This window comes from Neophocaena asiaeorientalis, unplaced genomic scaffold, assembly GCF_003031525.2.
Source record: "Neophocaena asiaeorientalis asiaeorientalis breed wild unplaced genomic scaffold, Neophocaena_asiaeorientalis_V1.1 scaffold395, whole genome shotgun sequence".
In the NCBI taxonomy this organism is placed as follows: Eukaryota; Metazoa; Chordata; class Mammalia; order Artiodactyla; family Phocoenidae; genus Neophocaena; species Neophocaena asiaeorientalis.
The window spans coordinates 3,360,360-3,374,132 of NW_020172274.1; the positions used below are offsets into that span (position 1 = coordinate 3,360,360).

Genomic DNA, 13,773 nt, shown 5'->3' on the forward strand with positions numbered 1-13,773 from the left:
TTTTAATAGTTTGTTTCTTAATATTAACAAGTGATGAAGATAAAAGGAATAGAGCTACTTACATATGACATTCCAAACAAACTAAATTCCATCATACCTAAAAAAATTAGGAAAAAATTATAGAAGGCCACTATTTCATATATTTTGACATCTGTTTTTTTTTCTATTTATGAAGATGTTCTATTTCTAATACTGACCTCTAATTCAATGAAATATTTTTCAGATTATTAATATACTTTTCTATCATTTCTTCCCATGAAATTTATGTATTTTTTACTTTACAATGTTAATGACATTTATAAAAATAAGACACTCTAATAATGCCTCCTTGACACTTTCAAGATGACACATTTAGATCACGAAACAGTTACGAACACATTATAGTATGAGAAGAAAGTGTTAGTGGTTCCTTTTTTTAAAAATAAATTTATTTATTTATTTATTTTTTATTTATGGCTGCATTGGGTCTTCGTTGCTGCGCGCAGGCTTTCTCTAGCTGCGGCGAGCAGGGGCTACTGTTCCTTGTGGTGTGTGGTCTTCTCATTGCAGTGGCTTCTCTTGTTGTGGAGCACGGGCTCTAGGCACTCGGGTTTCAGTAGTTGTGGCTCGTGGGCTCTAGAGTGCAGGCTCAGTAGTTATGGAGCACAGGCTTAGTTGCTCCGTGTCATCTGGGATCTTCCCGGGCCAGGGCTCAAACCCGTGTTCCCTGCATTGGCAGGCGGATTCTTAACCACTGCACCACCAGGGAAGTCTTCCTTGGTTTTATTTTTAAAATAAAATGCTGTCTCTGTAATTATTTAACCATAGGTCTCATTATATGAAACAAATTGAATTATCCTTATTAGCTAAAAATCTCCTGAGGAATGATCATTTTAATAAAATAGAAAGCATGTGAATTCCCAGGTCTTCTTTTAAAGGAATATCTCTAAACATTGATTGTTTTCCTTGAATCCTAATATAAATAGTAAAGAATTTTTATGTCTAGATATGAAACAGAAAAATATTCTCTTTAAAATAATATTTCATTTACTCTTTATCCAACTATTGTTAGAAAACTTTCAAAATTTGGTTTGAGATGTTTCATACTTTAGCATCTATGAGTGATTCTTATTCCCTAGAATCTAGAATTTCTAAGCATTTCTATTCTTAGCTCTATATGTTATCCTTCCCATATCTTGCCCTTTCATAAAAGGAAACTGAGACCAAAAGGGATGAAATTATTTTCTCAAAATAAACTAGATCCTGCTTTCTGGCCCATTGCCTTTTCATTATGCTGTTTGTCATAAAACACGATGCCAAAAGCACATTTCAGAGGAGGACTTACAAAGTATATGAACTAGCAAAAGTGAATACCTAATAGAAGATTTAAAAGAATAATGATAAAGATGGTGACTTTCACATACCAATGATAGATTTGTCCAAATTGTCCCATTTTGCATAGCTGTCTCCAAGCCAGTGTCCTACCCATCTTCCAGCCGTAGGATATGTGGAACGAGAAATAACAATTCCTCTTTTGCCAGTTGCCTTCTGCAATGCACTAATATAGATGGAGAGGATCTATGAGTTTTTATATGAGGTATTTTCTTTGGATATTTCTACTTAGGACCACTTCATTAAAGAAAAAAACTATCCGATTTATGGTGTCTATGCTGTCTCTTATTACGACTAGCTCTTTATAAGTGAGTCTTTGCTCATTATACTATAAAATCCTTACAAGCATGAAGGACATCTTTTTTCCTTCCAACATTTTCCAGAGTGACATGTCTAAGTGGCCCTTTATTTATTGGTTCAGTGAATATAAGTCAACTATTGATATTATCAAATCAACTAATTATATTGAAAGTTTTTGAATGAACACATTTTATTCTACTTAAATGTGTTCTCTTATAAAGATTTAGGCTCCATTAATTGCTCCAACCCTTCTTATCTATAACTTGTCAACATTTAATCTTCATATTACTCTGCAGAGAATATTTGCTATAATACTCCCTGTTTTAGGGAGTATTCACATATATATATTAATTGGAAAGAAAATGTTTATTTTTATATTACTTAAAATAATTTGTATATGAACAAGGATCAGAGAACTATATTAGGGGGAAATATTTCAAATACTTAATTAGGCAGATTTATAACCCATTACCATGTTATAAACTGTATCTAATCATTTCCTTGTTAAAGATGGACCACAGTAATTGTACTGATTTGTTTATACATAAAGCTTCTTAAATGACACCTTGAGATTCTTGACGTTAAGGACTGACTTAATCTTCTTTATATTCCTTACACCTAATACGTATAATAGTAGCTTAAGAAACTTTTGAATTCATGAATACCTCAAAATTACAGGAAACTGAAAATATTTTAAACAGATATATGATGATATATTGAACCATCTGTTGATAGTATAAACAATATTGTATTTGCTAACTTAAAATTTCCTACTTGTATGTCTCTCTTTAAAAAAATCATATAAGAAAACCATCTTCACTGCTTTATTTTTTATAACAAATATAAAGGATCTAGTCAATTGAGAATCAGTAATATATTTAACATATGTCACACGTATTTGCATTTAACAAGAAATGAATGTATATTTATATAGGGAATGGAAGAACTGATGATCAGTTTAGAAATCTTCATGGAAACTTATATCTTAAGTTTAGTTAATTGGTAAAGAAAATTCATTTTATTTAATTGATATAAAAATTATTTACAAGGATAGAGTTGTCCCAAATCTTTAATGTTTCCACATACAAGAAATACATATTCTTGAAGGTTCTTTTTTTCTGCCTTACTTTTGCAAAAAGTTAATAACCAAATATATGCCTTTTTAGATTTCTGATTGAGAAGAATTCTGCATAAAAGATTTTCATAACAATTTTCTCTTAAGGGAAATTTAACCTCTTGCATTAGAAAAATCTCCTTTGTAACCCTTCACAGAATATTTCTTATTTGGGAAATCACTTGCCACCACTAAAACTGTAATTTAAAATTACATAGCTATAAATATTTTGTAGACATTTCCACCATGCTCCAACTTTACAGATGGTTAATCACAATGAACTTAATTTAATTTTAAGAAACACTTTTCAACCATAATACAGTTTGTTCTCTGTTACAAGTTGATTTGGAAAATTTAGCTTATAAAAAGAATTTCAATATTGTGTTACAGAAACATTTTTATTACATGTTTATAATTGTCTGCATGAGCAGTTTTTGAAAAGTATTAGAAAAGTTATAAAAATATCTTATGTTATTGGGAAAAAAAGTCCTCCTAAAGGAAAACAATGATTTTTAGAAAACTGTACATGTAGATTACAAATGTGGGTTATGTGAAAGGAGAATATTGAACTGAAAAAAAAAATTAAATAGTTTAAAACCCTAACAATAAATAAATATCATTATTTTTGTCATGGTTTCTAAAGATAATAATTTCAAAATGATTAAGTTGACTACTGTTTTTAATTACTGATGAAATCATTTGGTAAATATACCCCCAATACTGCTGTCTCTGACTGGGTGATATTAAATTATTTTAGAATACTGACCAGTAATGCTCAAAGAAGAGAAAGTTATACAGGATTGTTTCTCTCAATGTTTATTTTAAAAATCTCTTTGAAAACTAAAGACTTTTTTTGAATTATATTTTTAGAAAGCAAAAAATTTAGTATTATATATTTACTATCCATTAGAAATAGTAACTTGCCAGTTTCACAACTCAAAGAGACTCACCATTAGATCAGAAAATGTAATTTCAGTTTTAGTTTTAGAGTTGGATAACAATTTTTATAAGCTGAAATATTTCCATTGTTTCTGAGTGTATAAGTAAATCTTAAATTTGAGATTTCTTTAGTGAGAAGAATGTGAAAGTCTAAACCATGGAAATGGTTTTATGGATTCAGATCTCAACCTTTTTTAAACATTGATACCAGCTATATCAATGTTCAACTCAGCCATAGTAATCAGAAAGTAATATCTAAGAGACACATATTCCATATTTTTTCAAGTTACTAACAGTTAATTAAGAGAAAGTTACAGCTATAACCAAGAAAACTTCCAAATTATATATGACCTGTATAGTGTTTTTCTTTTTTTAATCTATACTGGTCTTATTTTTTGTTAAAAAAAATTTCAAGAAGAGGTCACTTCCTATAGTACACAATTCTCCCCCAAAAAAAGTCCCTCTTATTTTTCAGGTTAGATTCACTAAACATTGAAAAGCAACATAATTTTCCAAGTTGCTAAATAACCCAGTCTCTAGGAATATCTGAGAAAAGAACTTATATTTATTAGCATTTTTATTTCATTCTAAATTAAGATTACAAAAATCTTGGGCATTTACTTAAAAATTATATACTTAACACAACCTGAACTTCCAAAGGGAGTCAAAGATTTTGATTTTTCTATGTTCTCTCTAATGAAAAATATGTAGTACTCTCAAAAGTCATTCAAGGTATTGTTGAAGATGAAAGTATAGAATATATAGCTGTATAATCCTTGGATAATTATCTGAGATTTAAACACACAATTTGAAATTTTAAAAATATATTTATCCCTATATCTGAAGCATAGGCTTTATTTCAGTACAATATTGAATTTTAAATAAGACAAAGATCAATTGAAGACTGAAAACTTTTTGTATGGGATTTATACATGAAACTTCTTCATCTGCCACTGATCTCCAAGGTTTTTTCTATGAAACTGTTTGCAGTCTTTCAAGCTGATTATTTACCTCCTATTTCTGCATCCACTCATTCTGTTCTTTCCTTGTTTCGGTTGTTTGTTTCATGTTAAGTGAAGAGCACAATAACAAGAACTAGGTGAATGTCAAATGTGTGCCAATTTTGAAAACAGAAAATGAGTCACAGAAAGGAACAATAAAATGGTACAGTCTGAGTAACTTAAGAAATAAATTACACTCTTAATCCTTTCAGTTTTCTCAAATGATAAAAAGTCTTTACTCTCCATTATTTGCTTAAACATTATTTATTTATAGCATCCTTTTACATTTGTTAAGGTCTTAAACGTATAATGACTATATTTAATCTCTAAAATATCTGAAGGAGAGTTCAACAATTTTTTTTTCTCATATAACTGAAAAAAATAAATAGTAAGAAAGTATTTAAAAGATATAAAAAGTCTATAGCTATGCATAAATTGGGCTTTCTAACTCAACATTTAAAATTTATTAATCTGTTTAACTTAAACAACAAATGTGGTTAAATTTTACTGAAAATTTTTATGGACAGGAGCAAAATTAACATTATTAAAGGGATGTTCTTTAGAAGATTGTACTGATATCTTCTTCATAATGTTATTTAAGAGTTAAAAATGGGTCTTAAACATCTCTAAACACCTTTGTATATCAACTATTTAGAAATTTACCTACTTTTGCCTTGAATTTACTTATATAATTTTGATAGTTGTGGTGAGATAAAAATTGATTCACTTACATTTACTAAACATCCTACAGTGTGTCAGGAACCATGCTAGATTCTGTAATGTGCTCCAGAAGTTCAATTTACTTCCCTCTATGAAAAAAATATTTTCTTCCAATTTTCCTTAAAGTACATACTTTCATCTCAAGATGCATAAGTTTTGCCAAAGAGTTCATCACTCACTTCTCAATATTTTTGTTATGTTTAATATCTATAGCTTTATGGTAAAGTGAGGTTAGCTGAGGATAATTGTGCTGCAATATTATGCTCCAGTAGGGTTAACTAAAGAAGCATTTGTCCCAATAAAAAGGCATTACTGAAGACCAGTTTGTTTACTCTTTTTTTTATATTACAAAATATTTTTTATGAATTTTTTCAAGTTGACATTGTCAGTGTTTCTCCAAAGTAGTTTCTCTTTATACACAACTTTGAATTACTGCATAATAGAATTTATAATCTTGAAGAGCCTCTATTTTGATGTTATTGTCAAACAACACAAAATTCTAGCACAAGACAAGGAAATTCATCCCCACCTCAGACCCTTATTTCCCAGGAACCAGCATTGTTTTATTTCCACTTAGCCAAATATATTTTAATTGATTATTATTCCTCTTTCCATGGAGATTTTAAATTCATTGGCATTGTCTAGTAACATACTACACCTTCATTAAATCCTAGAAGTGTGCCAACCATATCCTTGTCACAGATCGACAAAGAGCAAATCCATGATTCTTGTCCAGAGATCCCAATTGTAGAAGCTATAATGCACTTATTATGGTTTAGGTGGCCATAGATATCCTAGAAATAGCTTATGACAAATTTTATTTACTTTCTTTGCCTTGGTGAAATGTAGTTTCCTTCCTTTACTCCCCAGCATATTTCTTTTTTTTCTTCAAGATCAGTTCAAATGATAACTTTTCTTTTGATGTCACTTCTACTTTCCTGATAGAGTTAGCTGAGCACTCTCCTTGTTTCTCATAACACTATTGTAGTATCTATCACATTACACAGATTTTGTTTTTTTGTCAGTTTGTTTACTCTTTTTTTTTTTTTAACATCTTTTTTGGAGTAAAATTGCTTTACAATGTTGTGTTAGTTTCCGCTGTATAACAAAGTGAATCAGCTATATGCATACATATATCCCCATATCCCCTCCCTCTTGCGTCTCCTTCCCACCCTCTGTATCCCACCTCTTTAGGTGGTCACAAAGCACCAAGCTGATCTCCCTGTGCTATGCAGCTGCTTCCAACTAGCTATCTATTGTACATTTGGTAGTGCATATATGTCAATGCTACTCTCTCACTTTGTTCCAGCTTGCCCTTCCCCTTCCCTATGTCCTCTAGTCCATTCTCTGCATCTTTATTCCTGTCCTGCTGACATTCCTTAGTCTTTCTCTATGTTCTTAGTGCCCTTACATTGGCATTTGGTCAACAAACCTGTAGTCATTCATTCACGTAATAATATCTTAAATAATTCACATATCCTAGGTTGAAAAAGAATTTAGTGCTAGAAATAAGATAAGCATGTTTCACTAAGTGAGGAAATATTACCCATACCCTTTACTCCAAAATGCTTTTCATTCTTTTTCCAACTTCCGTCATATATTAGAACCATGGTTTTCAACCCTGGATACTCATTAGAACCACCTGGGGGATTTTTAAAAATTCAGATACTTATGCTATAGTTCAGATTAATTAAATCAGCATTTATTAAAAAATCTTCAGTTTGAACTATATTTAAAATAGATAACCATCAAGGACCTGCTGTATAGCACAGGTAACTCTACTCAATATTCTGTAACAAGCTAAATGGGAAAAGAATTTGAAAAAGAATATATATATGTATACACATAACTGAATCACTTTGCTCTACACCTGAAACTAACATAACATTGTAAATCAAATATACTCCAATATAAAATAAAAATTAAAAAAATAATCTCCAGTTGATTACAGTGTGTAGTTAAGAACCAGTGATCTAGAGCTGCACTGTGTAATATAGTGACTACTAGCCATGTGGGGCTATTTAATCTACATTTATGAAAATTAAGTAAAATTTTAAATTCTATTCCTGAGTCACACTAGCCACATTGCTCAACAACCATATATGGCTAGTGGCTACCATATTGGACAATAGAGAATTATAGAACATTTCTATCATTGCAGAACATTTTATTGCACAGTGTTAATAAAGACTTGATACTCAAAGAATGGCCTGTATTCCATCATCATTAGCCTCATATAAGATTTTGTTTAATATGGATATTAACGTTTAAGAAGCTTAAGGTCATTGACATTTATTCTTATTTGTTAATAATGGATTTAAATAGCAGATTTAGTCAGATTTCATGTTTTAATTAGTGACATCAAACTATATATTATTTACTCAATTATTCATTAAAAATTATTCTTTGAGCACCGACTATTTGTTAAGCATTTTGCTACTATAAGCTGGGTGCATACTGGGGAACAAAATAAAATGGTTCAGGGTTCTTTTGGGAATTGGATAAAAATTTAAAACAAAGATACAGAGAAAGAGACAATTATTCTAAGTGCCATGAAGGACCAAGTAAGATAAGGTCAGCAGGGAAGGACTCAAAAGAGGTAACATTAAATTTAATATCTAAAAAATAAGAGTCAGAAATGATGATTATGAAGATTGCTTACTCATAAGTAAGTTTCGCTTGTGACCATCCATATAGATTGTGAACATCGTAATGCAAAACGGATGATCCATCACTAAGAATCTGCTCAGTTTCCATACACATGGTTCTGAAATGTAATCCATCAGTTCTTTTTGTGAGTTCTGGGGAGAATTAATAAAAAAAAAATTAATATGTTATAAAGTAACTTATATTGAAATATGTAAATTGTAACTATAAATTATTTTGGCAAAACATTAATCATTGTTTGAAAATATTGATTTTTCAACCATTTGTGCACTTTGTTTATGCTAATTATAAATGAAAAAATGGTCTGCAATGTGATTGCAATTACAGTTGTGACTGGAAAATATGTGCACAATTTTACTATATTCAATAATAAAAATGTTACTAATTAACATGAACTCATAAAAACCTGAAAAGTAAGTGTACTCCGAAAAGTCTACTATATTTTATGCATTTAGATGAGAAATACTGATTAAATAGATTTTTAAAAAAAAATCCATTTGCTAACATAAGGCCCTGGCATATTTTCTCAGTTTCAGATGCAAATTTTCAGAGCTTTGCCATCACTTTAGATGTAACTGTTTATGCAGTTTACTGCCTACATAAGAGCATGAGGATGAATGTTGAAAGGCTGTACTTTTCCCTCCTAGGTCAGGGACAACCAAAGAAGTGTTGTTAGCATTGTTTCACTTTTTTCCTAATAAAGAAAAACTTTAAAAAATCTTTATAAAAGATTTTAATTTTTTATCTTAAAGAATATTTACAATTCTCACATCTGGGAAGATTCTTAAGAAAATCAAAGTAACAACTTCAAATTTAGAAATCTATTCATATAGATAAAACATGTTTCTTGAGTTTTCTTCTCGAAGTAATGTTAGATGATTTAGATTATATTGGTAATGGGTTGAGATGTGGTCCAGTGTGTAGATGGGTAGTGAGTATTGGAAATGTGAATCCTGTTCTCTATGTCATAAGGTATATAAACCTGATTAATAAATAATAATAGCATGATAACAGCCAAGGCACAGCAGCAATATTGTACCTGGGAAATAAGGTGGATAATTTAGCTCTGTATTTCTGCATTGATTAGTAGTTGTTCCATTTACAAAGCTTGATGGTTCATTCATATCCTTAAAAAGAGAAAGAAAAGTAAACAAAAAACAAATTTAGGGCATATCTTCTTAAAAGAACTAATTCAGAGACCCAGTAAATTAAAGTAGGATATTTGAATAATAGTACTTTACTATTCTAAAAAGCAAAAGTATAAGGCATCTCAACAATACTAAAGAATTTAGTTTAGCTCAGTCTTTCTTAACATTTTACAATTCACATCTCCTTTTGAAAACCATAAAATGTCCTATTTTTCTCTGTAGATAAAATCTATATAAAAGTGAATTGTTTTCTATGTTTCTAGACATTAAATTATAATAGTGTATATTCCCCCATGTCCTTCCCTCCATTTCTGCCTTGGAGCCTTGTATCAGTTTTTTTAAAACAATGGTTTGTGGTTTTTAAAACCACAAGATAATAGTTTACAAATACAGAAAATTTCAGAGTATCTCTATTGAGTACACATTTCAGAATTTTAGTAACCATATATAAACGGGCCATCATATAAATATATAAATTAGTTGCTATTTAAAGGTGATTCCTCCACCATAAAAAGGTTATCTTTTCTGGATCAAGATATAATTATTGGGGATATATTTAATGGAATCCCTTATAGTACATAACTTTATATAATTAAAAAAAACTATCTTTATACAACTTTACATCCTCAAGGCTTGTACATAACAGCACCCCTATAAGTTTCTTTAATTAAAAAAGTAAGTAAATTAATGCATACATATTGAAAAATCAGCAGAGTAGAAATGTCACCTCCAAAAATCTAGATAAGTATTACATAAATATCTCCTGTATTAAATATTTACTTGTGATAAAGTAAATTCTTTTTATGCTATCTCAAAATTATATTAAAAATCTTATTGCCAGCATTTTAAAGTTAAAATTAGGATATTATTTAGAAGATGATTTTGCTACATCTGTAAGAGTTTATGACTTCTTACACCAAAGACTGACAGTCGAGTGTGAGACATATCTGTATTGAATGAAAATAAAATAAATATTTATAAGCATTTATATATTATTATATAAAGAGACTATTTTGGTCTCTTGGTCAAGTTGAAAATATTCAACTTTAATATTCAGGAAAAAGCAACTAAATACTTAAACTGAATTGTTAAAACTGCATTTTAGCAGTCTTTTGCATAAGAAAGTTCTATGGAAAAAATGAGTGAGCTAATTTCATAAAGAATACTTTGTTAACATTATTAAAATCTAGTAAGAATTTTGCATAATCAATACACAATAAATAACTTAAAATATAAATTGAAGTTTACTTACAATCCACAAGCCATCAAACTTCATCTGGTTATTGTAGAAATCTATAATTTCCCTTGTCCACCACTCTGCTGTGGAGTTCCTGAAGAAATCTGGAAAAGCTACATGAGCTCTGGAACCCTGTAAAAACAAAATTTAGAGCCACATATAGAAAGTCATAAGAGAGACCAGTCAGTCACACATTTATCTGTCATATTCACAAGTGATAGTGAAGGCAGCCTGATCTCAACTTTAATGAATGTGTATGATTTTCCTCCAGCCACTCAAGCCTATGTGTGTCCTTAAATCTAAACTGAGTTTCTTATAGACAGCATATACAAAATTTACAAACTGTTAGCTAGACTAAGAAAAAAAGAGAAGATGAGAATTACAGTTGATGTCACAGAAATAGAAAGGATTGTAAGAGGCCATGATAAATAATTATACAACAGACTGGATAACCTAGAAGAAATGGACACATTTCTAGTTTCAGACAACCTAACAATATCTGATGAGTAGAGATGCAAACATCCTCAACCAAAATATTAGCAATCACATTCAACAGCACATTAAAAGGCTCATACACCATGAATAAGTGGGATTTTTTCCTGTGAGGCAAGGATTATTTAACATACAAAAATCAATCATTGTGATTCAGCACATCAACAGAATGAATGATAAAAATCACATGGTCAGGGCTTCCCTGGTGGTGCAGTGGTTGAGAGTCCGCCTGCCGATGCAGGGGACATGGGTTCATGCCCCGGTCTGGGTAGATCCCACGTGCCGCGGAGCGGCTAGGCCCGTAAGCCATGGCTGCTGAGCCTGCGCGTCGGGAGCCTGTGTTCCGCAACAGGAGAGGCCACAACAGTGAAAGGCCCGCGTACCGCAAAAAAAGAAAAAAAAAAAAAATCACATGGTCATACCAATAAGCAATGCAGAAACTCTATTTGATAAATTCAACACTCTCATGATAAAAACTCTCAACAAACTAGGAATAGAAAGAAATTACTTCAACATGATAAAGTCTCTATAATAAATGCCCACAGCTAATATACTCATTTAGAAAAAATCTTTCAGAGTTTTAGTTCATATCAGAAATAAGGCAAGGATGCTCACTCTTGCCACTTCTATTCCACATAGTTCTGGAAATCCTAGCCCAAATAACTAGAAATGAATAAGGGGGAAAAAAAAGCATCCTAATCAGAAAGGAAGAAGTGAAAGTGTCCCTGTTTATAGATGATGTAATCTTATATATAGAAATCTCTAAAGAACACACACACACACACACACACACACACACAACTATTAGAATTAATAAATACATTCAGGAAAGTTGCAGGATACAAAATCAACATGCAAAAATCAGTTACATCTCTATAGACTAAAATTAACTGTTTGAAAGGGAAATAATCTCATTTACAGTAGCAACAAACAACAATAAAATACTTAGGAATAAACTTGACTAAGGAGATGAAAGATCTGTATGCTGAAAACTGCAAAACATTACTGAAAGATATTGAAGAAACAGAAAAATAGAAAGATAACCCATGCTCATGAACTGAAATAATTAATATTGTTAAAATGTCCATAGTATTGAAAGCAATCTGTAGATTCAATGCAACTCCTGTCAAAATCCCAATGGCATCTTTTCAAGAAATATAAAAAACAATCCTACAATGTATTTGGAACCATGAAAGTCCTTGAATAGGCAAAATCATCTTGAGTAAGTAGAACAAAGCTGAAGGCATCACATTTCCTGATTTCAAAATATATTCCAAAGCTACAGTAATTAAAAGTATGGTCTTGGCATAAAAATAAACACATAGGCCAATGGCACAGAATAAAGAGCCCAGAAATCAATCCACACTATAGTCAACTGACCTTTGATAAGGGTGCCAAGAATATACAATGAGGAAAGTATAGTCTATTTAATGAATGGTGCTGGGAAAACTGGATATTCACATGTGAAAGAATGAAATCAGATCCTTATCTTATACCATAGACAAAAATCAAACCACAATGGACTAAAGACCTAAATGTAACACCCGAAACTGCAAAACTTCTAGGAAAAAACATAAGGGAAAAGTTTCATGACAATGGTCTTGGCAAAGATTTTATGGGTATGACACCAAAAGCACAGGCAAAAAACCAAAAATAGACCAGTGAGACTACATCAAGCTAAAAAGTTTTTGCACAGAATAAGAAACAATCAACAAAATGAAAAGGTAATCTACAACCCAATAGAGAAAACACTATAACCGACTTAGAAAATGGGCAAAGATTTGAATAGACATTTCTCTAAAGAACACGTACAAATGGCCAACAGATAGATGAAAAGATGTTCAACATCACTAGTCATCAGGGAAATGCAAATCAAAACCACAGTGAGATGTCACCTCACACCTGTTGGGATGTCTATTATCCAAAAAACAGAGAAAACAAGTGTTGGTGAAGATGTTGAGAAACTGGATGCCTGTACACTGTTCGTGGGAATAAAAAAGTGGTGCAGCCACTGAGAAAAACAGTATTAAAATTCTTCCAAAAATTAAAAATAGAACCACCATATGATCCAGCACTCCCATTTGGGGACATTTATCCAAAAAGACCTAAAATCAGGATCTCAAAGAGGTATCTGAACTCCTATATTTATTGCTGCATTATTTACAAGAGTGAAGATATTGAAATAAATTAAATGTCCATTGATGGATGAACTGATAAAGAAAATGTGGTATATACAATGGAATTCTATTCAGTCTTCAAAAAGAAGGAGTTTCTCCAATACGGGGCAACATGAATAAACTTTAAGGACATTATGCTGAACTGAGTAAAATCAGCCATTTATAGAAAGACAAATACTGCACAATTCCACTTATATGAGGTATCTAAAATAGTCAAACTCATAGAATCTGAGAGTTGAATGGTAGTTGCCAGGGGCTGGGTTTCCAGGGGTAATTGGGAGTTGCTATTCAATAGTCATAAAGTGTCAGTTACATGAGATGAATAAGTTCTAGTGATCTGCTGTACAATACTGTCCTTAGGGTGAAGGATGCTATATCTTAAACTTAAAATTTTAAGAGTAAGTGTCATGTTAAGCATTCTTACTACAAAAAAAATTAAAAAAAAAAAATTGTTCCTTGGATTAAATACAATAAAATGTAAAATTGCTTCATAGAGTGACTGAAACATGTTGGTATTTTAAAAAATAAATAAATCTGATTTAATATGGTCTGATATAGAGAATTAGAAAATAAGCCATCACATTTTTTTTTTTTTTTTTTTTTTTTG

The 13,773-nt window shown here is 30.9% G+C and overlaps 1 protein-coding gene across 1 annotated transcript in view; it reads right to left on the reverse strand.

The window, feature by feature from the left end:
* SI (sucrase-isomaltase) overlaps window positions 1-13,773 on the reverse strand; it is a 99,156-nt gene that overhangs the window by 16,742 nt on the left and 68,641 nt on the right. The window contains exons 34-38 of the mRNA XM_024763611.1: window positions 10,513-10,629; window positions 9,152-9,239; window positions 8,108-8,246; window positions 1,404-1,537; window positions 63-97 (exon numbers count right to left, since the gene is read on the reverse strand). Of these exons, the coding sequence (XP_024619379.1) occupies window positions 63-97; window positions 1,404-1,537; window positions 8,108-8,246; window positions 9,152-9,239; window positions 10,513-10,629 (513 nt within the window). The remainder of the gene's footprint in view (window positions 1-62; window positions 98-1,403; window positions 1,538-8,107; window positions 8,247-9,151; window positions 9,240-10,512; window positions 10,630-13,773) is intronic.